Source organism: Engraulis encrasicolus, chromosome 11, assembly GCF_034702125.1.
Source record: "Engraulis encrasicolus isolate BLACKSEA-1 chromosome 11, IST_EnEncr_1.0, whole genome shotgun sequence".
Classification (NCBI taxonomy): domain Eukaryota; kingdom Metazoa; phylum Chordata; class Actinopteri; order Clupeiformes; family Engraulidae; genus Engraulis; species Engraulis encrasicolus.
The window spans coordinates 30,088,192-30,112,219 of NC_085867.1; the positions used below are offsets into that span (position 1 = coordinate 30,088,192).

Below are 24,028 nucleotides of genomic sequence, written 5' to 3' on the forward strand. Positions count from 1 at the left end.
CTCCGCGCCTGATGTCTTCCTATCTCTCTCTTCACACAGGAACTGAATACAGATGAGTTCATGTTATAGGACAGTGTTTTCAAGCACTCAAAGATATGCATGTCCCTATCAGAGACGTGTGAGAGAGAGACAGACAGACAGACAGACAGACAGACAGGCAGGGAGAGAGAGAGAGAGAGAGAGAGAGAGAGAGAGAGAGAGAGAGACAGACAGACAGACAGAGAGGGAGAGAGAGAGAGAGAGAGAGAGATTGTATGTGTTTTTGACAAGAAAATGTGTGTGTGTTTGTGTGTGTGTGTGTGTGTGTGTGTGTGTGTGTGTGTGTGTGTGTGTCTGTGTGTGTGTGTTTGTGTGTGTGTGTGTGTTTGTGTGTGTGTGTGTGTGTGTGCGTGCGTGCGTGCGTGCATTCATGCGTGCATTTGTGCATGTGTGCGTGCATACAGTACATGTGTGCGTGAACCAGTGAGATGGATAAGTAGTGTGAAAACCTGACAAGATTATTACATGGTCCTCAGTGTTGTGCGTCGAGCTGTATGTTTTGGACCGCGACAACCCCCTTACACAATCTCTCGTTACGATCGCGCATCATTACACACGAACGTCACACCTCTCAGGGGGGGTATTATTATTATGGGGAATGTCTCCAGACCTCCACCCATTTTATTTCATTTCATTCTTCTTCTCATCCACAAAAAAATCCCTCTTTATCATTCCTCCTGGCAACCTCATCTGTCAGGGGCCAGGGCTGGTCTGGGATTGAAAACCAGTCCGGGCATTTTTGAAGTAGATCAGTCCCTCACACAGCCCCCCTCCTTTACCATGATATTATGATTAGCTCAGTCCACTGTCTATATTCAAGATGGAGCACTGGGCCATACCCTCTAAATCAGGGGTGGGGAACCTTTCTCATACGAAGGGCCACTCATTCATCGGAGGGCCGTAAAAGTCTTTCGAGGGCCATACTATGAACACAATCAGGATTTCCCCCTGCACTTTAGGCCAATATTGAAGGCAGTCACCTTTAAAACAGACCCCACCTTCTCTAAATACCCTGAATATAACTTAATTGTATTGGAAATGTATTTTCTAAGATGCCTTTACAAAATATTAAATATTTCAGCTGCATAACATTAAAATTATGTCGGCAAACGGCCCTCGAGACATAGGTTCCCCACCCCTGATCTAAATGGTGGGACATTCTCATATCTGACAAAAAAAACAACAACAGAACAACAGCATCGGCCCGTGAGGGCTGATAGCCCACCGGGAAAATACCCTGCATGCCAGATAACCAGTCAAGCCCTGATTTCATCTGTTCAGACCAATAAGACCTGCAAAAGTTTGATGGTCTGTCTGATAAGATGTCTCCAAAAGATCCACCAGAGTCTGCTGAAGCAATCTGAGAAGTCTGGTGTGGTGCAGCTGCATGCATTTTTCCCCCACCGAAGTGCAGGAAACTATTTTGTCTCTGAGGAGGAAATGAGAGCCACACATTCCCTCTCTACATAATTGTCTATGGAGTGCAGTAATGTGTCCGTACTCGTGTGTTTGGTGTGTTTAGTGTGTTGCTGTCTGTGTGTTGTGTTGTTTCCCCATGTTTTCTGGCTGGAACTGTTGCCTGAGAAACATTCCTGTCTTAAAAACAAGAGCTTTAAGAGCATTTCTAAATAATAATAAAAACACGAATAAATGACTTTTGGTTACACCAAAAGCACTTAGTTAATCAGGAGAGGCCATGTCCAAAGGTCTTGAGAAAATTTGTTTGGGGGAGATCCAATAGTTGTACCAGAGATTCTTTACGTATAGAGATATGCCAACATAATATGTTTCTATGGGCACCTAATGTGACCACGTTCCGGTCTGCCTAAAGGGGCGTGTCATAATGATCCTAGCATTGAATAGCACAGTCCTCAGGTCTGCCTAGGTCTGCCTAAAGGGGGATTCCCCCCCCCCCCCCCCAATAATAGAACCAGGAAACAATGGGCCAATGGAACCTCTCTCTCTCTACTCTCTCTGGTTGTACTCTCTATAGGCCAGTGGTCTTCAAAGTGGAGGCTGAGGACCCCTGGGGGGGCACGAGGGAGTGCTAGGGGAGCCAAAAGTATAGCAAGACAAAACAAATAATTGAATAATCGAATAACTGATGTACATACACCACAAAAACAAAATCAGTTATGAACGGCATGGTAATCTGTTGCATCTCTGAATATTATTTCTAGTATCGATATTATTTTAAATATCCCAGTGAGCACTGACTCTTGAGACCTAGATTATGGCTGTGAAAGGGGGTGCATAGGAAAAAATAATAGTGTGGCACGACCCACGTAAGGGGGCCTTTGACTGCAATCTACCGGCATACGGGGGCCTTGTCATGATAAAGTTTGGGAACCCCTGCAATAGACTTCCAATATCATGTCGAAACATGCTCAATAGATCCCTTTGCAGGAGATTTCCATTGTTCTCCTACAGATCACCAGTAGTTGCACTCTACAGCCTTGTAGCACCATGTCCAAAATTACTCAAAAGATTCCTTTGGCGATTTTTTTGCTCTCCTAAAAATCACGAATAGTTGTAGAGCTTGTTTTTACTTGTACAGCTTGTCTTTACAGGCTTGCACCATGTCCAAAAGTACTCACAAGATTTGTTTGGGGAACATTTGGTATCTTCAGGATTTCCGAAGATTTCCTCAGAGGAGATTCTTTCTTACCTCTACTGTTGGTGCTGCTGCTGCCGCCGCCACCGTCTCTGCCGCCCGTCTCGGCGTTGGTGGCCTTGTAGTACGTGATGCCCCTGATGACCCCCGGCTGGTGCCCGGCGGCCTTGACCTTTGGCCCCTGACCCGCAGGGTCTGGCTTGGCGGCCACCTCCTTCTTGGGCTTCACCAGCTTCTCCTTGGCTGCCTTGGGAGGGGGTTTGGGCTTGTCTGCCTTCTTGGCCGGGGGGTACTTGGCTGCTTCTTTGGCCTTGTCTCCCGCCGTGTCCTGCGGCCAACAAGGAGTGTTATTGTTATTGTACTGTACTGTACTGTACTGTATGTTTTCAGTGCAGCTCAGCTGAGGTGAATCACACGGTATGAGGTAGACACTGACTGTGAGTTTTATGTTGGAAACATAGATGTTTTGAAATCCATATTTTAGATATACTGGGACCAAGGCTCTCCACACACACAGTTACTTTACCTATCCAAATAGGTTGATACTGTATGCTGTTAATGTTAATGTTTGAATACCTAATTTATTAGTAATGTATACATTGTCAGAAATTGTGGTATATCATGATATATAGTGTTATGGTGTGATATGGAAAAAATATATACTGTTTCATGATATGGCTAACTTTATATTTCCCAGCACAAGTGTATATTATATCATATGTAGGGCATGGCTCAAGATATCTTGTATCAGACGGTGTTAGCTGCCAGAGAGTCGACATACAGTACCTGCACTTTACTGTTGAGTGCTGTCCTATAGAGTACCGTTGAATATATTGTGCACCTGTCTGAGAGTGTTACCAGGGGCGTTGATGGAGACCTACCTGAATTTTGCTGATGGGTGCCGCTCCAGAGTCCTTCGAGTACTGTTTAATATACTGTACACCTGTCTGATGCTAAGGACACGCAAGCGAATTAGGCAAAGCAAAGAGAAATTCAAGCGAAGGCAAGCGAGCAGGGGCGAAATGAAGCAAAAGTATTTGCCCAAGTTTGATATTAGGCAAATAAGGTGGCAAATTTCAACTGCAGAGCCCAATCAAATCAATAAAAATGTTTTATTCGATTTGATTTGCTGTTACGACTTGATGACCACTGGGCCATCAGAACGCAACACTGAATTTTGCCTCACTTTGCTTCGCTCTTTTCGCCTCCATGTATCCCTGGCATGAGGGTGTTAGGGTGGTGATGGTGATGGAGACAAACCTGTACTTTGCTGTTGGGTGCTGCCCCCGAGTCCATCTATACAGTACTATTGAATATAGTGTACATCTGTCTGAGGATGTTACCAGGGGTGTTGATGGAGACCTACCTGCACTTTGCCGTCGGGCGTTACCCCAGAGCCCCTCTATAGAGTAGGCTACTGTTGAATATACTGTACACCTGTCTGACCCCGCAAACACACCAGAAGAGACCAAAGCTACAAAGAGTCGCTGGACTGTCTTCATAGTAAGAGCGCCACACACGATAAAAGCGAGAAGATGTTAACTCATTCAGTGCCATTGCCTTTTCCAATAGTAACGCCCCCGCCAAAGGTAGCATTGTGAGTGTGGATGTGATCATCTGACCTTGTCTCAGAGAAGAAATTGAGTCTACTTGTTTGATTTCTGCTTTCAAAAAAACAAAAAAGCGATTTAATTGTATACGGATAGCCGAGAAAGGGGACCTGGCTAATGCTTGACTGCTCACAGACAGTTCTGTCAGAACCATTTCAGTCAAGAAACACAAGAGAAGAATATAAATGCAATTTCTTTTATTGAAATTATGAATTACATTTGGCGGTATAGCTCTGTTCGGAGGAACCCCCCTATTTCCATGAGCAGCATGGAAAAGCATTTAGTCAGGGGGCAGCAGCAGTTTAGGGAATTCTCACCCCAGCAGGACAGGGCGAGAGATAACCCCCCATGAACAGAGCCAAGCGACGTGACAAGAGAACATGTCACATCATACACGACAAGGTGGAGCAGGGGAGGTGGTGGGTAGCAAAAACCGAGCAGCATACAGTTGAGAGGAAGTGGATAGAATTTAAAAGGCGTGCCGAAGCCGTGTGGCCAATCGCTAGGGAAGAAAGATTATCAGCTGAGGGAATGCACCTGGATCAATTAGGAATTAGATGAAGGGGAGGGCGGCAAGCTTCTTGACTACCATGGCCTGGCCAGAACTGACGTTAGTACTTTAATTTCTGTCAGAACCATTTCAGTCAAGAAACACAAGAGAAGAATATAAATGCAATTTCTTTTATTGAAATTATGAATTACATTTGGCGGTATAGCTCTGTTCGGAGGAACCCCCCTATTTCCATGAGCAGCATGGAAAAGCATTTAGTCAGGGGGCAGCAGCAGTTTAGGGAATTCTCACCCCAGCAGGACAGGGCGAGAGATAACCCCCCAAACAGACTATACCTGGTAATCCTCTCTCGAATACGATGAGAGGATGTCATAGCTATAGAAATAAGCCCCCCAAACCAAATATCTAAAACTAAATTTGGAACTAAATTTGGTAAAGGCAGGGGGGTGGGGGGGGGCATAGCAGCAGCAGGAGCAGCAGATGGCAGCACGACGCATAGATGCTGACACTTATTGGTTACCACCAGGGGCAGCAGGGGACATAGCTTCTGGGCATTAAGAATGGCGCACACGTCCGGCCGTAGGTAGCGTGCATAAGCAGCAGAATTCCATACCTGGTAATCCTCTCAAGGTCAGTTAAAATGAGAGGATTGGTTGAGCAGTCGAATTTAGATATCCCCCCCAAAAAAACATCATGCACTAGTCCAGAGTAAATCATGCATGTGATCAGAGGAGCAATCATATTGACTATGCCAGTAGTAAGTATAATCAAGAAGTCTGGGCCAGTCATTGGCTAAATGTGGCATAAATCGTCAAGTTAACTGGAATAGGCAGATTTCTATTAACCAGACTAGACTAGCAGAAGTTTTGTTTAGCAGCAGTTATATTAGGAGCACAGCAGCAGCAATAGGGCATAGCCAGGCAGCAGCAAAAATACAAACTTGCCCAGCAGTAGCGAAAGAGAAAACTAGATAGGCCGGTAGAGAGTTAAATAGGCCAGTAGAAATCAGGTGAAATGAACGACCCCAGCCAAAGGATAAAATTTAACTAGATGACCAATAAGTTGGCCGCAGTTAACAATTTGGGGTTGGCAGCACCCTCATCACCAGCTGTAAAATAGACTTTAGGTAGGATTAAAGACAAGGCCAGCTGTTGGACAGTCAGATGCACATAGAGAAATAGAGCGTCAACAGTGGTTAAATAGACTTGGCTGGGAGTCATTAGGATAAAGTACACAGACTGGAGGCACGAAGGCTAGGATGGCTAATAAATAAATGGGCAAGGTGGGCATCAGCAGAAATGGGTTGGGCGGGCAGGCAGCAGCCAAATGGGCTAGGTAGCGGGCAGCAGCAAAATGGGCAGGTGGACAGGCAGCAGCAAAAAAGGACTAGGCAAATAAATAAATAAATAAAACAGTGAATGGGCTAGGTGGACGGGCAGCGGCAAAATGGACTAGGCAAGATGATTGGATAAGCTCAGCAAGCAATTGGCTCTCGTTACCGGACAGGTGGGAGGGACGCCGGCCAGCGCTATGTTTGCGTAGCCAAATGCTCTCGTTCGTTCCTATGGAAGGCTTTTTGAGTGCTCCGTCTCTTACGCAGGCTGTCTCTGGTAGCGGGCAGCATCAAATAGACTAGGCGTACAGGCAGCATAAAAATTGACTAGGCGGACGGGCAGCAGCAAATGGGCTGATTCTTTAGGATCAGTGCCGCTCTACTCCAGAGCCCAGAACGGCAGCTGATTGACAAGGACTATAGAATATGCAATTGGCAGCACAAGGTGACAGCGAAATCACTACATCATCTAGACGTGTCAACATGGAGAACACTGCTAACATGGCCTGAACACCCACACAGGATCAGTGCTACTCTAGGATCCGGAAAAAACAGCAGGTTGACAAGGACCACATGACGGCACACAATAAGCTGGGCCTCCATGATGGCAACCAATAGCTAGAATGATGGACAGATACAGTTGTAGGTAAATCCGAGAGCAGCAAGGAGACCAGAGATGGCGACAGTCAGCAGAAGCTACATTGAAACAATATGAGCAGGCAGCCGCTGGCTAGACACTAAACCGACCAATGAAGCAGCCGCTAGACTAAACCAAGTGAGCCCACTGCAGTTACGGTAGCTGCACAATACAATCCATCAGATCTGACAGCATATAGATAATATGACTGGAGGCAGGCGCAGGACCCAATGCAGTTAAACTATATGTGAGCCAGCTGTAGTTAGACAGAGTATGAGCCAATAGCAATTGCAGCACATGGACTACTCAGGGCAATCAATGCTACCATGAACAACAGAGTCAACATGCTCACAGGGTGAACATTAGCCAGACAGCACGATTACCATCCTACGAAGCGACACAGGCGACCATGAACAAAACATGAGCAACACTTGAGTACACTTGCCGAACAAGCAGAGCCAATTCAGACTATGAGCTAACAGTGCCACCACGACTACACAGGGAAACAATGCCAACAGACCACAGAAGCTAACAGCATTAGCAAAGGCCTATGTATACTATGCAGTTGGCAGCAAAAGCAGACGAAATCAGCAAAATTATCCAGACACGGCAACATTCTACACTACAGCAACATGATCTACACTAAAGGCCAACATGACCACTGATGCAGCCTCCCCCAGCAGAGGCCACGACATGGCTCCATGAGCATGACGAGGCCTAAACGTGCTAAATAAGACCGAACATGCACACCACTACCCAACATAACATAATAGCCTACAGTTGATATTGACGATGCAGATAGTTTAACCAAAGTGACCGGAATGAGGCGAAGAGCTAATAATGCCATACAGGCAGCACAAGCACTACTGCACAACCAAACCGAGCTAGCAGAAAGATACACAGCCATGCAAGGTCACGGTTAGGCATATAACCAGGCTTTAACAGATGAGCAATATAGCCATGCCAGCACAGCCTACATCAGCCAGTAACATAAAGACAATGCATCTCTGCTAGTAGTAATGACGGACTCCAGACAAAATACTTACACTACATTGGCCAAAACAGCAGGACTGACTACATACCAGCACAAACAGGGCACCAGCAGTGAGTGAAACAGCGACCACACTACAGCCAGAATACCTACACAGCCCAGCCAGGACTATGACTATACACACTGCAAGCACTTAGACTAGCAGCCAGGAAGCAATGGTTCACTAGAACATTATATCCTAGTCTAGGATACAGAGCTAGCAAAACTTGGCCAAACAGGCCAGTTGTAGGCCTACTATAAAACAGCAGAGACAACATCCCAAACATTGCAGACAACTCAGAACTATGCTAATTGCAACTCCCCAAAAACTAACAGATGAATAGCCAGGAAGCAGAAGATACAAAGAGCACATCAATCTAGACTGTAGGCCTAGAGCTAGCACACTGCAAATGGTCACAGGGGATGCAAGGGGAATGCGTTGAACACCAGGAATGCCAAAAACAAGACGGATAAGCAGCACTCACCAGCATATAAGCACCTAGAGTCACGGAATAAGAAGAATGCAAAAATAAATAAATAACCACAGGTCCCGAAAGCACGGTTTCCAGCAACAATCAATTCAAGCCACGCCCGATTAGAAACACCTGTGGTTTTGTTACAAAGTGACAGGTGACCGGCGAGGACGGTGGAACAAACATATTACTGTAATTTAAAAAAAAATTCACATCGCATGACGTCTCCCTTACCTAACTATTGTGACAAAGGAAGCATAGGCTATTCAATCCAACCGTTTCAGAGCACGAAGCACAAATTTAACGCACAGGGTCGCCAGATTTCTATAGGCTACACTATACCGCCATGCAACTCAAAGCGCAAAATAGACTACAGTACTCCATGCGACAACTTTCACGTGAATGTTAATTGAAGATCGATTTATCATCCCATGGCAAAGGTCAATTAAGCACCTATATCAAACGCCAGCAGACGGCAAATGCAACAAGTTAACCATCAAATATTCACCTCCGCAGAGAATTCCGAATTCATATTTAAAGCAACTGAAACGTGTGGTGAAAAAGCAGCAAGCCAAAATCCTGTTTACCATCAGGGTGGACAATGACAAGAAACCAAAGCGATTCAAAAACGGCGTGCGAGGCATTTAAAGTGATCAGATGGGAAGCCCGAGACAATGTAAATTACAGGCATAGCCTAAGCCCCTTATAGGGCCTGTTAACTTCTGGAACACATTGAAAGCGTTGACATGCAGCCGCATGCAGACAAAGCACAGAACATGGCATTGGCCAAACATCCATCACCAGTTGCAGCTGTAAACAGATCGAATGTATTTAGGCCCATCACTGCCGAGGGGGGAAACAAAGAAAGAGCGCGTTCACCAAACGCACAGGTGCGGAATGTGATGAAGCAGTTTGTAACGTTAAAATCAGCGAAAGCTCAGAGCATGGGAAATTGTAGGCCTACAGTCAGCAAAATAAATAAACTGGGGTAGGCATCACAAAAATCTGTTTTAACGCCCTAGAGGACGGCACCGCACGGAGAAAACAATCAACTGTCCAAATTGAGGTGCGTAACTTTTGAAATCATGGACTCCCTATCGGAACAGAGGCAGAACTAACGAGGCAACTCAAAGAAAAATGTGCAGCCTACCAGAGATGAAACAATATCGACAAAGAGAATGCTAAACAACGTGTTCAGAACTAGGCATAAGAAAACAAGCGACCAGCAACACCAACTCCAGCAAAAACCGAGCAGCATACAGTTGAGAGGAAGTGGATAGAATTTAAAAGGCGTGCCGAAGCCGTGTGGCCAATCGCTAGGGAAGAAAGATTATCAGCTGAGGGAATGCACCTGGATCAATTAGGAATTAGATGAAGGGGAGGGCGGCAAGCTTCTTGACTACCATGGCCTGGCCAGAACTGACGTTAGTACTTTAATTTAGCACACTGCTCCTTGCTAGCCTGATCAGAAAAGTTTGACACATGATCAAACAATTTCCACACAACAAATACGAATATGGTGACAGCAGGATTCAATCAGCTCACACTAGAGAAGCAGAGTGTGTGCTCCGCTGACATAGTGTGTCGTGCATTTGTTTAGGCTACTATCCCGCCGATCCTGCCCCCCACATAGGGTGACCACCTGTCCGGACTTCGGCCGGACAACCCCGCCCCTTAACTATCTAACCTAGCGTCCTTGCGCAGTACCCGTGGCTTCAACTGGCTGACTCCCCGCCTTCGTGTCACTCCCAGACTTCGTGTCATTCTAAACAGCAGGCTGGAATGAGGAAGCTGCGCTGCCATCTTACCTCGACTAACTCGGCTACCAAAAACAGTTTTAGTTCTAAAACAAGATGTTTTGGGAAGGATTTTCGCATTTCATTACACCTACATCCCCACTCCGATAAAGGACTCATCAGAACAACTAATTTAACGTTGTATCAGAGACAGTAGAGTAGGCTATACGATAGACAATCCCTCCGTTGATGTAGTCTGTATTTATTTCATCTTTTTCATGCATGCATGATGTGCATAGCCTACAATTTATTTGAAGTACTTTACTGAAAGTAAATGTCAGGAGTGTGTTGATCAGCTGTGTTTTAAAACGAGAGGCAGCCGCTTCTGTCAGCATTTTTTTTCCTGCAGACGCTTGGATAACCATAGCAACAGCACGAGCTCAAAATACAGAGAGCGCCCGTGCAGAAAGACGCTTTCTTTGCCCTGGTTGAAAAGTTATGAGAGCCCTCGTTGTAAATGCATTCAGCGGACAAACTTGCTTGCACTATGCGTTGCCAGTACAGCAATACAGTTAATTTGTTGTGCGGGGTCTGTAGTACAATCTGGAGTAACATGGCGGACGCAGATATCGGAAACACGACCGTCTGTCAATCTAGTTTGTGTCAATGACGTTGCCTCGTATATCGAGGCCATAAGCACAAGGCGAGGAGGAGAGGAAAGACAAAGAGAGGGACACACAAACGTCGTAAACAGGTCGTAAAAACGGACCGATGGCCACCCTACCCCCACAGGATACCTAGCTTCCCCCTCCACCTCTGGGTCAGGAAGCAGAGGCAAATCATGGAAACCAGGGTCTGTGCCAGAAGTTAAAACATTTCTTGGCCTCACATTTTTCACTATGGCCATGTCAAAAAAGCCTAGTCTTCACTTGTACTGGAGTGTTGATGACCTTACTTTAGCAAACCCATGCCAAAGAACCATTCCAAATCAAATGGAAGTGCCTCCATTTCAACCACAAGAACCCTGTATGTACAAGTTAGGTCCTGTGTTAGATTGCATTGTTGGAGAGTTCAAAAGAGCTTTACCAACCAATGCTGCACAATGACAGGGTGATGGTTACCGCATGGCAGGACAAAAGAAAGGAGAAGATGCAACAACCTGCCACCAAGATGAAATGCAAAGAGTTGAGGTGTGGCAGAGGGGGCAGAAGTCGGAGTCGGAGTGTGTGGCAGCCTACAACTCCTACATGAATGGGGTGGACAAAATGGACCAAATCATGGCCTACTACCCCTTCATGCGTAGAACACAGAACTGGCAGGCATAGACCAAGAGCACCATACAGTAGTGAGAGAGCAGGCTAGATAGGGCCCTAGTACCCAAGCACATACGTATACGGCTGCTGGGAAAACTGAGGATAGTAAGGTCTGTTTATGTAGAGACCAGAGGAGTGAGACAAGACTGTATGCAAGGCCTGTTGTGTTCCCTTGCATCCAGGGCAGTGTTACACAGACTACCACACTAGAGGATACAGTATGTGTAGGGGTGGGTGAAGACACACACACACACACATGCACACACACACACACACACACACACACACACACACACACACACACACACACACACACACACACACACACACACACACACACACACACACATACACACGCACACACACACACACAGAGTTGCTTGAAGCGTTTTTGATAGGTTTACATGGAGTGTTTCCCACATAGTGTTTAAATATAAGTCTGTTCTACCACACTAGAGGATACAGTATGTGTAGGGGTGGGTGAAGACACACACACACACACACACACACACACACACACACACACACACACACACACACACACACACACACACACACACACACACACACACACACACACACACACACACACACACACACACACACGGAGAGAGATGACAGACTAGAAGCTCTACAGTTATGACATACTGTAGTGTAAATAAATGGCTGCTAAAAATGTACATTTTTGCCTTTGAAATGTTTACAAAAACTGTTTCCCATAAAAGTGTTAGGGCAAGGGTGCATGCACACACGCACACAAGAAGCACTTTACCTTTGAAATGTTTATTGTTTTGTATCTACAGCCTACATGAATATGTAAATGAACGGTTCATCTTTGAAGAATCTGTGAAATGGAGGCTACCTACATGGTTATAATGGTACATTTGATTTTTTTTATTTATAAAAAAAAGTCAGTGCAATAGGAACAGTTTTCATAATGCCAGTTTTGTCAGTTTTGTCAAATATCAGCATTTTTAGTGATACCCACCCATGTTCTGCAGACAATTACTAAAGAATGGAAAGGTGTACAAACAACCTTTTTCGGATGATAAACCAGTCTGAAGTTTCTTTTGGTAGGTATGTTGTTGACAAGGACATAGAACTCTGGGTCTCAAAAAAACCCTGGCACTGGGACGGTCTGAATTTTGAAAATGGCTGGCACTCAATGAGTTAAAAGCAGAAAGCAAGCATTCCCACATTCCAATTGTCTGCGGCGGCTATCGCCGAACCGCATCATAGCTAATTAGCGTAATATTCTGTGAAGTCCAACTACAAACTGTCGCTCAAATCGCTTCTTGTCACCCAAATCGCATTCGTCTCTTCTGTCTGCAGCTCTCCATACAACGTCAATTACTTCCGTCGCTGGTGTCGCTCTAGTCTCTTCTGGTGTGTTTGTGCCGTGAGGGTGTTACCTGGGGTGCTGATGGAGACCTAGTGTACCTGCACTTTGCCGTTGGGCGGCGCCCCCGAGTCCTTCTGCAGCAGCTGCAGCCCCAGCTTGTTGATCTCCTTCTTGATGCCGACCATGATGTCCGTGTAGTTGTCGTAGCGCTTCATCTGGTTGGTGAGGGAACTGAGGCTGTCCCTCACAAAGTCGTTCTCCCGCGTCAGGTTCACCTTGATGGTCTGGAGGTCAGAAGTGTCAAAAAATGGAATTAAGATTAAATTCTGAACAATAATAAATAATGATACAATTATATATATATGTTTTTTTTTAAGAAAGAAATTCAAGATGTATGTCCCATGTCAGGTTGACCTTCATGGTCTGGTGCTCAGATGTATAAAAAAATGGAGGTAGAATTAAATTCAGGAAGTGGGTACTTTGTACAACACTAGTACTGTACATGACATTCCGTGGCTGTTACACCCAGTCAGAGAGCTGATTTTGTCCCTCTCAAAATCATTCTCCCGTGTTAGGATGACCTTGTTGATGGTCTGGAGGTCAGAGGTGTCAAACCATATTAGTAAATTCATGAAGTTCATAAATTCATGTAAGTACAACACTAACACATGATGTTGTAAAGTTGTTACACCAGCCAGAGAGCTGCTGTCCCTCACAAAGTCATTCTGCCAAGAGGGACTAAAGAAACATGACCAATGGCACAGAGGGCTGTAGGTTTGAATCCCATTCTGAGCAATGGGGGAAAAGGTTTATCTTTACACCTTCATCCTTGGTCAAGGCACCTGACTAACATTGATCATGCACACCTCAAAGCACATTGCTCCAGGGACTTCAACCAATACAGGTCAACCTTTATGGTCTACAGATCAGAGGTGTCAAAAGTAGTTCATACAGGATGTAAGTACAACGCTAGTACATGATATTCAATTGTTTTTACACCATTCAGAACGATACATTTATCCGTCACAAAGTCATTCTCCCATGTCAGGTTAACTTTATGGTCTGAACAGACGAGAGGGACCACAGAAACATAACCACATATTTTAAGATATTTTTATTGCTTTTTGTGGCTCTATCGGTCATGGAGCAGTGACCAGAGACAGGATGCAAGTGGGAGAGAGATGGGGTGGGACTGGGAAATGACCTAGGCCAGACTCTAACCCGGGTCCCCGTTGGCAAGTAGCTCGTTCATGGTGCATTACCGCTATGCACCACAACAGCACCCATCCCACTAGGGATTTCCAATAGATCACCAGAGGAGCATTGGAGAGTATTGCTTGTAGGAGCTTGTAGCGAGGCCCGCCGACAGAAGGGGACAAACAGGCATGTTGTCCCAGGCCCAGAGAGACAGGGGCCCCAGAAATGTATTGGGTAGTCAGGGTCCCCTTTCAGATTACTTTGTCCTGGGCCCAGCAAAAGCTGACAGTGGCCCTGCTTGTATACTGTAGCAGTGCTTCAGAAAGAATCCCTATTGCCTTGGGCTTGTCTCATGGGTGAAATGTATCTTTCACATCAAATTAAAGCGTAACAGTGGAAGATCAGAGGAAAAAAACACAGGAATGTAATTTTTCTGTCGTTCAGAATCCTCCCTGAGCTGCCTCAGTATGATCTATGTAACTCCTCACTGGTGCAGTATAAACTTTGTGTACACACACTCTCGTGGGCAACTGTCATTCATCATCACTGAGCACTCTCTAAACCAGCGTGGCTGTGGTTTCTCATGGCCCACCGCCTGCTCCCACACTTGCATTGGGGATTTCAAGCAAAACACTTTGATTGAGCGAGAATGGCCACAGAATTTCTTTTAAGCACCGTTTAATTCCACCCACAGGCTCATTACGACATTCTCCAGCCAACACGCAAATGTACACTTTCTCACTGTCCACACACACTGTGAGAAGTTACTAATGAATTGCCCCGGTTTGGTTTGGAACTGGCCACCGTAAATTTCCATCTCTAAAGAGCTGCCCTAAACTTTTTATGACATGTCATTCTCATAACGTCTCCCCCATTCAGTTATGCTGCAAGTGCAGTTGCAACACTGTTTTGGGCAACTGGTATTTTGTGCGTGTCATTGTGTCTCTTAATGTTTTAATAACTACATGTGGAAGTTTTTTTTTTTTTAATTCACAGCCCACACCCCTTTTTCCCCTCGCTTTTAAAAATATTTTTCCTGGATCCCGATCAGTGTACTCTGCTCTCTTTCCCACTCTGTCTCAGACTCTCTTCGCCAACCTTTTTTATTCTGTCCGAATCCAAAAAATTGGGCCAGCTGTTGGGGCAGCTGTGGCCTGAAGGTTAGTTAGCACTAGAACTACCAGGATTTTTCTGCCTACCTAGAAGTACCAGAGAGGGGTCATTTGACCCGGTGGCTTTTACCTAATACACTAATCACTCATTTTGTTATGGTAATGAAGCTGTTAGGGGCCGTGTGTGGGGTGAGGGGTGAGGGGGTCACACCTTACAGTGCTAACAGCCAAGACAAAGAGGGACAGACAGCTTCTTCCCAAGGGCTGTCAGCCTCCAAAATCACCACAGGTAAATAGCAACTTGCATGAAGATATCAGCAATAAAGACAGATAGCACAGTTTGGCGGACAGTTTGTTACCGTTTTTTCTCCATTGGTTTGGCTCATTTCTTGAAACTGAGATGTCATTCTCAAAACATGGACAAATCCCAAAACTAATTTGCAGTTCCTCACAACAGAATGGCATTTATCATTGCTTTCATCAAATTTCAAATGCTTTTGTACATGTCTCAATCATTTAGTACATCCTTGCAAATGGCTATGTACAAGTATCCTACAGTTAACACAATCAGCTTACATTTAGTAGAATTTTCAACTGAATGTACCTTGCTGATCTATCCCAATTGGTTGATTCTCAGTGTAATGGTTGTCCTGAAAACATGTCAGCACATTTTCTTCATATAAGTCATCAATGAACGAACGTGTGAATGTCCCATGTGATCATGACGAATCATATGACTGCAACCAGATAATGGTTGAATTACAGTTTTTCTCAATTGTTTTGGCTCATTTCTTGAAACTGAGATGACATTCCTATAACCATTGGGTCATTTGGCCAAACATTCTTACATATCTGCACAACAGTTCAGATAACTAGAAAAATGTCATATACCTCCCAAAACACCTCATTCTTGCATCAGCACTAAACCGTCTGACATATAAATAGTCAGTACCATCAAAATGGCATAGATCCTTCTCAATTGCTTTGGCTCATTTGCATTCATTTAGTCCTTCTGTCAAAATAAACTGGATGGTTCAGCATAACTACATGGATCCTCATCACTCGCTCATATCACCACAAAAACAGTTTACCCATGTGTCAAAACTAAATTTCTTCCCCACATATATCATCAGTACCCTCAAAATACATTGTCCCTTTGCCATTGTGTAAGCACTGCCAGTCAAAATGGTTAGGTGTTTTATCTACGTTCAGCTAACAGATTTCGACTATGTATAAAAATGAAAAAGTGAGTGAAACTATTGAAGTTTGACAACACAGATAATTTACCAAGGACATTTATCAGTAACTTTCTTTACTGTAAATTCATATACAGAAAGTAATGCCCATATATCACAGGTTTCTCATGGGTTTGGCTCATTTCTCAAAACAGAGATAACATGGACAAATGCCAAAAGCAACTAGCAATTGTTCAAAACAGAATGTCGTTTGAAAAAATGTCATGAAATTAGCCAAATAACATGGAAACTGTAGTATACACGGTTGTAAAATTATTTTCTACTAACTAGTAAAGTTACAATATCATCTGACCTGTTGAACACTGTCATGAATTTACTATGTAATGAAATTCTTAAAATATGATGTCCTTGACAGTTTTGGGAACTACGTAGACCACTTTGCATATGATGACTTACACAATAAAATAATGCTGACGTGTTTTGGAGAGGGCAACCATTAGACTGAGAATTGTCTAATTCGTTTAGATAAGCAAGGTGAATTTATTTGGAAAATGTGCTGACTGTATGCTGAATGTGTCAACTGAAGGGTATTTGTACATATCCATCTGCAGAGATGTACTAAACATTTGAGACATGTACAAAGCATTTGATATCTGATGAAAGCAATGAAAAATGCCATTCTGTTTTGGGAAATTGCTAGTTGGTTTGGGGATTTGTCCGTGTTGTTTTGAGAATGTCATCTCAGTTTCGAGAAATTAGCCAAACCAATCGAGAAAAACTGTAACGTGTGAATCTCCCATGCCATGTGACCATAACGACTCATGTGAATGCAACCTGGCAATTGTTAGATGGATAAATACCAGTGCATGTGGACTACTGCTTCATTTCCCTCAAAAATGTTGTGGTGAAAGAAGCTCCTCTCCAAGGAACGAAGATGCAGAGATACAGCACTCAACAGGCATTGGAAATGATCCACACACACACACACACACACACACACAGACACTCACACTCTGTGTCTCAAGTGACAGCTGTGAGCTGCTAACAGCCACATTTCCACAACAAAAGGAGTGTCCGCAGGGGGTCCAAAGGGTCAAATGACCCCCTTGTGGGGCTTTTAGGTAAAAAGGTCAATTGACCCCTCCGTGGTAGTTCTAGTGTTAGGGAGCTGGTCTGGTGATCAGAGGGTTGCAGGTTCGAATCCCATACCAGTTGGAATAATGAGGTGCCCTTATCTCATCCCAAATTGCTCCAAGGAAGCAGAGACTGTTACCAATACCCTTTCCCGAAATAACTGTAAGTTGATGAGGATAATGGCAGCCATAGCAAGGGCAGTAATGGGAAAGCAGTTATAGGGTGACTTGTAGCCTTAAGGTTGCTGGTTTAACTCCCAACCTGCTAGGTTGGTGGGGTGAGTAATTAACCCCCATCCTCCTCCATGACTGAGATACCCTATACTTCACGGCTCCCTTGAGGCACGGTTTCCTCCCTTGCACGGGTGAGGCATAAATGCAATTTTGAGTGTACAGGAAGCACTGTGTGCTGAGGAGACAATAGGAGTTTCCCAGGTGGGCTTCTAAGTGTAATATGATGTAATAAAAGACAACAAACAAGTATAATGTAATGTGATGTAATGTAATGCTAAAAGAAGGATGCTGAGAAAACCCTTACCTCTTCCAGGTTGTTCATCTGGGAGACGACTTTGCGCATGTAGGCGTGAACCTTCAGCAGGTCCATGCTGAACAGCGTTCCCTCCAGTAGGTCCACCATCGTGTGCAGCTAGTGGAGGAAAACAAGATGATGGTGGTTGAGGATACTTTTTGTAGTGTAAAACAAATTACCCTTCTGGAAGCATCTAATGCACCCAGTTTTTAATGATTTCTGTTTAGTTGACTGTACTCATTTCAGAATATCCAGCGTTGTGTGCATCTAGTCGAGGAACAAAGAAGGGGGTGGGGATGGATGTGGGGGCACACAGAGGTAAGAAAAACAAAACATGGAGACAGAGAGCACGATAGAGGAGGATGATTAATCACCATCAAAAGGCCTAAATTCTCTCAGCGGATGATATAACATGCAGAGATCGCAAGTCCAGTACTGTAGACAACTACACTTTGGCCGGCGTTCAAGAGGAACTGTATTTTATTTACGTAAGCAGGAATGCCAAGCGTTCATCTGTGTGAGCTCGTTATTAGTTATTAGCTTATTTGTCTGGCTGGGACAGACTTTGAAGTCATCTCTCTGTTGACAGTGCTGCTTCATGAGGGTCTACTGAAGATCAGTCAGTCTGTCACAGTATGACTGGAAATAGCCTCTGGGGCCTTATTGCAGACAGTGACTGGAGCGTGTGAGAGGGGAATGAATTTGCATCTTGCAAAAATAGTTTTTGTTTTGTGCGTAAGAAAACAGAAAAATCCCCAGTGGGCCAATGACTCCTACTGCACTTCAGCAGCGCCATATTTGTTGAATTAAAACAACACTGTCCCAGCCAGATCCGCAACAGGTCAAGATCCCGCTGTAGCTGTGACACTACGAAAACGAATGGTGGTGGATTACAGTGATGTCACTGCAATGTTTGAAAGAGGTGAGGTTTGGATACGAGGCCTTACATGAGGTCTTACACAGAGGAGTTGTAGTGTAAGAGATAGAGTGATGACTATTACAACATCTGTCTTTGAGGACTATCTGCAACCACACACACACACACACACACACACACACACACACACACACACACACACACACACACACACACACACACACACACACACACACACACACACACACACACACACACCTTGGCATTCATAACATCACGGACAGTTTTTACAGCTTAGGAGACCCACATCAAAGCACTGGCCCAAAGAGGGGTACCCTATATTTAAAGAGATCCATGAGAGTGATAACGTAAGGACAGGAAGAGTGTAGGGGAGATGGAGTGGGACGAGTGCTGTGGCTTCAGGGACCAGGCCAACGAAATGACATATGGAAAGACAGGTGAGAGAGATCACACTGTATTCTGTCAGGTCCATTAAAGTCAAGTAGCAGAAGAGATACAGAAAATCGGTATGACATTTTATTGAACAAGTTATGAATTCAAATTAACGCTCTGGTTTTGTTCCCTGATTTTTTTATGAGCACCATGAACAGCGGAGAGTCAGGGAAGAGCAATGTTCTCCCAATTTAAAATTAGGAGAGTTTACAATTCCCCCATGAACAGAGCAGGTAATATGACAAAGAATAGACACATAACAAGGTGGAGCTGGGGAGGCTTGGGGTTATGAAGAGGCATTCAGCACGAGGAGAAGAAACCGGAGTATAAAATAAAAAGGTGCCTTGTTAGAATGTGACCAAATCAAAATGTGCCTTGTTAGAATGTGACCAATAAAAAGGTGCCTTGATAGAATGTGACCAGTGAAAATTACCTTCCTTCTGCCTCAGAGAGAAGAATAGGCCCAGTTCCTTACCCCAATCGTCACATAAACATTCTTTTGGCTATTTTAACGCCACAGAGCAAGCCACACTGTTAATTTTGGCATAACAATAAAATCTAATTGAGAACAGTGACAGCAATATACAACTGTCGTCCAACCACTAAGCTAAATGTTGACATTTATATTCTCAAAGCCAAACCTAGCCGTCCACAAATGTAAAAACTGACATTACACTGCAATTTTGGAGGGAAAATGTGCCACACTGCTTATACAGTTTATAACCTGTTGATTACAACTGCATCACGCATATACACACACACACGCATGCACGCGCACACAGACACGCACCCATGCACACACACACACACACAGACACGCACCCATGCACACACACACACACAGACACGCACCCATGCACACACGCACACACGCACACACACACACACACACGCACACACGCACACACGCACACACGCACACACACACACAGGGAAGGAAAATCAAATAGGAGTCCAGTACTGTACAGCATGTAGTTATGTGAACACAAGGCTGATAATGACAGATAGTTCTGGGTCGATCACCTCAGCTGTTGCAGAAAACCTCATGTGTGCTGATGGGTCATTATGATTCGTCAAGCTCACGTTGAGGTTCTGCCGCAGCCCTCTGTGGCGTGCCCAGGCATGCAGCTCCATGACTCATCTGCAGCACATTCCCTCACGCTATTCAGCCTCATTGATATATTGAAAAACAGCAGAGATATTAAACACGTTCCCACCCTCTCCTCTGATCGGTGAACAGGTGGAATCTGTTTGCATCAAGATGTTTTTATATATATTCTATTTTTCATACGTCCGTGAGCAGGTCTTAATGCTCTGCCCTCAATGAGAGTCATATGTGCTTCCCTACAACACACCATTTCACCTCGCCACATGGCTCACTGCAGTATACATTCAACCCACTAAACTACACTACACTACATAAACGCACACACGCAAACAGACACACACACACGCGCGCACACGCGCACGCGCACGCGCACACGCACACGCACGCGCACACGCACACGCACACGCACGCGCACGCGCACGCGCACACGCACACGCACACATTGCAGTGCTAATCCAACACTTACAGTGTAAGACCAACTAGGAGAGTGTAAACATTTGACTGTACAGTTAGGCTACATGTAAGTGTGATGGACTTTCTCCCTGAGTGATGGGGTCGTGTGAGATTGTGGGCGATACGGCAGCATCTGGTTAGTGTTCAGTGGAGCGGGGCGGGGGATCATTTGTCTGACAAATTGGCATTGTGGTCGTGCAGTGCTGAAGGACAATGCACAGACACTATACTGAAGCTAGTCATCTCTTTTGGGGCAGCCTAAAATATTGTACTTAGGGCTGGGAAAACACCCGCCAGGCTGCAAGTAGACCTGGCATACTGAGTTAATCTTAGATTCCGATACTGTGCAGATTCTAAGCTTTACAATAATACCTTAAACATGGTGATCTGGTGATATCTGATGTATTTGTGGCATTTTGAATGGGTTCAGGAAACAGAGAGTTCAGCTCTGAAAGTTCCTCTTGTCCATAGAAAGTGTATGCTTTTAGACAACTCAATACTGTTTTCTGAAGCAATGAACAGCTTCTTCAAGAACTCACCATATAGATTCTACAAAAAAACGAAATATGCAACTTTTGCATGGGTGTGCAAGTTCCCCTTGCTTGCTCCTAGTTTACTTACTGGAACCTATACACCCACCAGGTATCAATTCCAAAGGCACGTTACCTCCATTGGAAAGAACAAAAAAGAAATACACCTAAAAATGGAAATAAAAATCTTTATGTGCTATTTTCTCAGTTTCGCGGGGAACTACTTGTGACCAGATTTCTTATGGCTGGTCACAAATCAATTAATTAAAGTACAGGATGTGCGATAGTCATGCTGGGACAGTGTAGTTGATGTGGTTGCAGATGCGTGGACAATTGTAGAACCGAGAGAATAGAAGACTTGAGATGAAATAAAGACAAAGAAAAAACGAGACAAAAAAAGACACAAGGGAGAGAAAGAGATGGAGGCTGAGAGATGCAGACAGAGTGGGAGCCAGAGAGAGATACGCACAAAGTTTAGTGAGTGGGAACTGGGAAGGTCAAGCGGCCAGCCTGTGGGCAATGGCCAGAGGCAGAACAGAGAAAAAGACAAAGAAGAGAGTATTTCAGGACTGAAATAAAACAAAAGAAAAGAAAAAGGTGAAAGAAAAGAAAAGAAAAGAAAAGAAAAGAGAAAGAGAAAGAAAAGAAAAAGAGTAAGAAAAGAAATCTTGGAACTGAGACCTTCTAACAAAATAAAACATAGAGTCTGGAAAAGAAGGAGGAAGAGTGAAGAATGAAAAGAAAACACAGAAAGAAGACACAGGAGCTGGCCGATTCAACGTGACTTCCCTTTAGCACCTTACGTCAGGGAGAGGTAAGGAGAGGAAGATATAGCAAAGAGTAGGGTGGGGCTAGAATAAAGAGCCAAAGAAACGAAAAAGAAAAGAAAAATAAAAAGAAAAGAAAATGAGAAAGAAAAGTAAGAAAACAAAATTATTTAAACACCTGGACCTAAGACCTTCTAACAAATAAAGAGAGAGTCTGGAAGAGAGAGAGGAAGTGATGCAAAGGGGAAGAGCACAGAAAAGAAAACAGAGAGAAGGTACAAGAAAGAACTGGAATGACGAAAGTGAAGTCACAAAGCCAGCCGATTGAACTCGACATCACCATAGTACCTTACATCAGAGAGAGGCAGGGGAGGAAGGGCTGACACCCACAGCTAAGGGAAGTCTCCTAAGGCATGTTCAGGCCAAAAGAGAACTGTACTGGTGCCCGTGTTCACACCGCAAGTCTGAGTGTTCAGGAACCGGAAAGTTAGTTCGTGACGCAAACCGAAACATGCTTGGTTTTGCTCTGCAAACCGTGACGACAACGTGGACGTTAGTAGGTTCATCCAGGTAACACAAAGTCACGTGTGGAGAAGTTCCATGCCCAGAATGGACATGGGAAGTTCGCATTTAAGCACTTTAGTTCCGAACGTAACTGGTGCGGCGGGAACGGGAACCAGAAACCATTCAGGTCGGCCTGAAAAACAGTACCAGAGGTCTTGGCACGGTTCCCTGCTATTGTCTTCATGGTTTGGCTATCAGAAATGTGTGTATAGGGGGCAATATACAGAGTCAAATCCAGGAGGTAATCTTGAAGGGAGATAAATAAATTGGTCCCTTTTCCATCACCACCAGAAATAAATCGGTTTAAAATTATGCACATTAAAAAGTTGGTGTGACATACAGTTCATGATGAAAAGGAGATCACTATAATGCAAACTTCAATACAAAATCAGATAAGTTGCTTGCCAGAGGTGGATTATTAAAACATAAGTCAATTTGAATGTGATGGAGAGGGAGTTGAAGTGATGCAAGACAGAAACACAGGCTCAGAGTGCAGACTTGGCTTGAGAGTTTCAATACCTGATGACTGTTTGGTCTGATGGTTATTTTGCAGCTCGCATATGATGTTCTCAATTCCCAAGGCTCTGATCAGAAACTGTTGGTTCTAACTCACTAAAATGTTGATTGAAAACTATCCAGCAGATTAAAATAATACAAGACTGTTCTTGCAGAACCATGTTTCTCATTGCCTTGAATTAATTTGACTTAATAATTAATTCACTCAAATTTGTAATCAAGAGAGGATCATAGTTTTGTTTCTGTTCACGTTTAACAGCTTGGATGATGACAATTCATCGATTTGAATGTGGGTGGACAGAAAGTGAATGAAGTGGAAACACGTTGGAACGTGTCCTCAGCAACATTTCTTCTGTGTTGGGGAGTACACCTAAAGTCCCTGCTCTGGGATTTTATGCTATCACAGATGACTCGAGCAGACAGCAAAGGAAAGCCTCCAAGTGATTTTGGGCACACATCCAGTCACAAATCCTTAGTCGCGTGCAGCGATTCTACATTACACGGTCAGTCAGAAGACACTGGTTTGCTCGTAGCCTCTTACTGCAGATGGGGTCACCGGCGGTCCTTTTCAGTATTTGCTGAAAATACTCAACTACATCATAACAACATTGCTATGACACTATTGAGAGCCTTAAGGAACAGGTTAAGACTATAGCTATTACAATTTTGGTGACAGTAAGGTTATAACAGGCTCTGCGCTAAGGGGTTAAGAGGGTTTGCTTTGCACACGACATGGGTCTGTGGGTCACCTTGGGTATATCCCAGAAATACGATGAGAGGGAAGTGTACATAAAAACAAAAAATGAAAAACAAAATCTGGGTAACACTTTATTTTAAGGTTTACATTGTTAGCTACTGTATATTGTATAGCTAGTTACTGTATGTCAGTAAGACATGTTCAGCAAAATCATCAATCATTTGCTCTATTCTCAAATTTCTTGCTTATGCCTAGTAA

At 44.3% G+C, this 24,028-nt stretch overlaps 1 protein-coding gene across 1 annotated transcript in view; it reads right to left on the reverse strand.

Annotated features, from left to right (window-relative positions):
• The window catches only part of LOC134457722 (olfactomedin-like protein 2A), a 57,661-nt gene that overhangs the window by 11,167 nt on the left and 22,466 nt on the right, over positions 1-24,028 (reverse strand). Inside the window, exons 3-5 of the mRNA XM_063209698.1 lie at positions 17,815-17,922; positions 12,737-12,922; positions 2,618-2,981 (exon numbers count right to left, since the gene is read on the reverse strand). Coding sequence (XP_063065768.1) covers positions 2,618-2,981; positions 12,737-12,922; positions 17,815-17,922 — 658 coding nt within the window. The remainder of the gene's footprint in view (positions 1-2,617; positions 2,982-12,736; positions 12,923-17,814; positions 17,923-24,028) is intronic.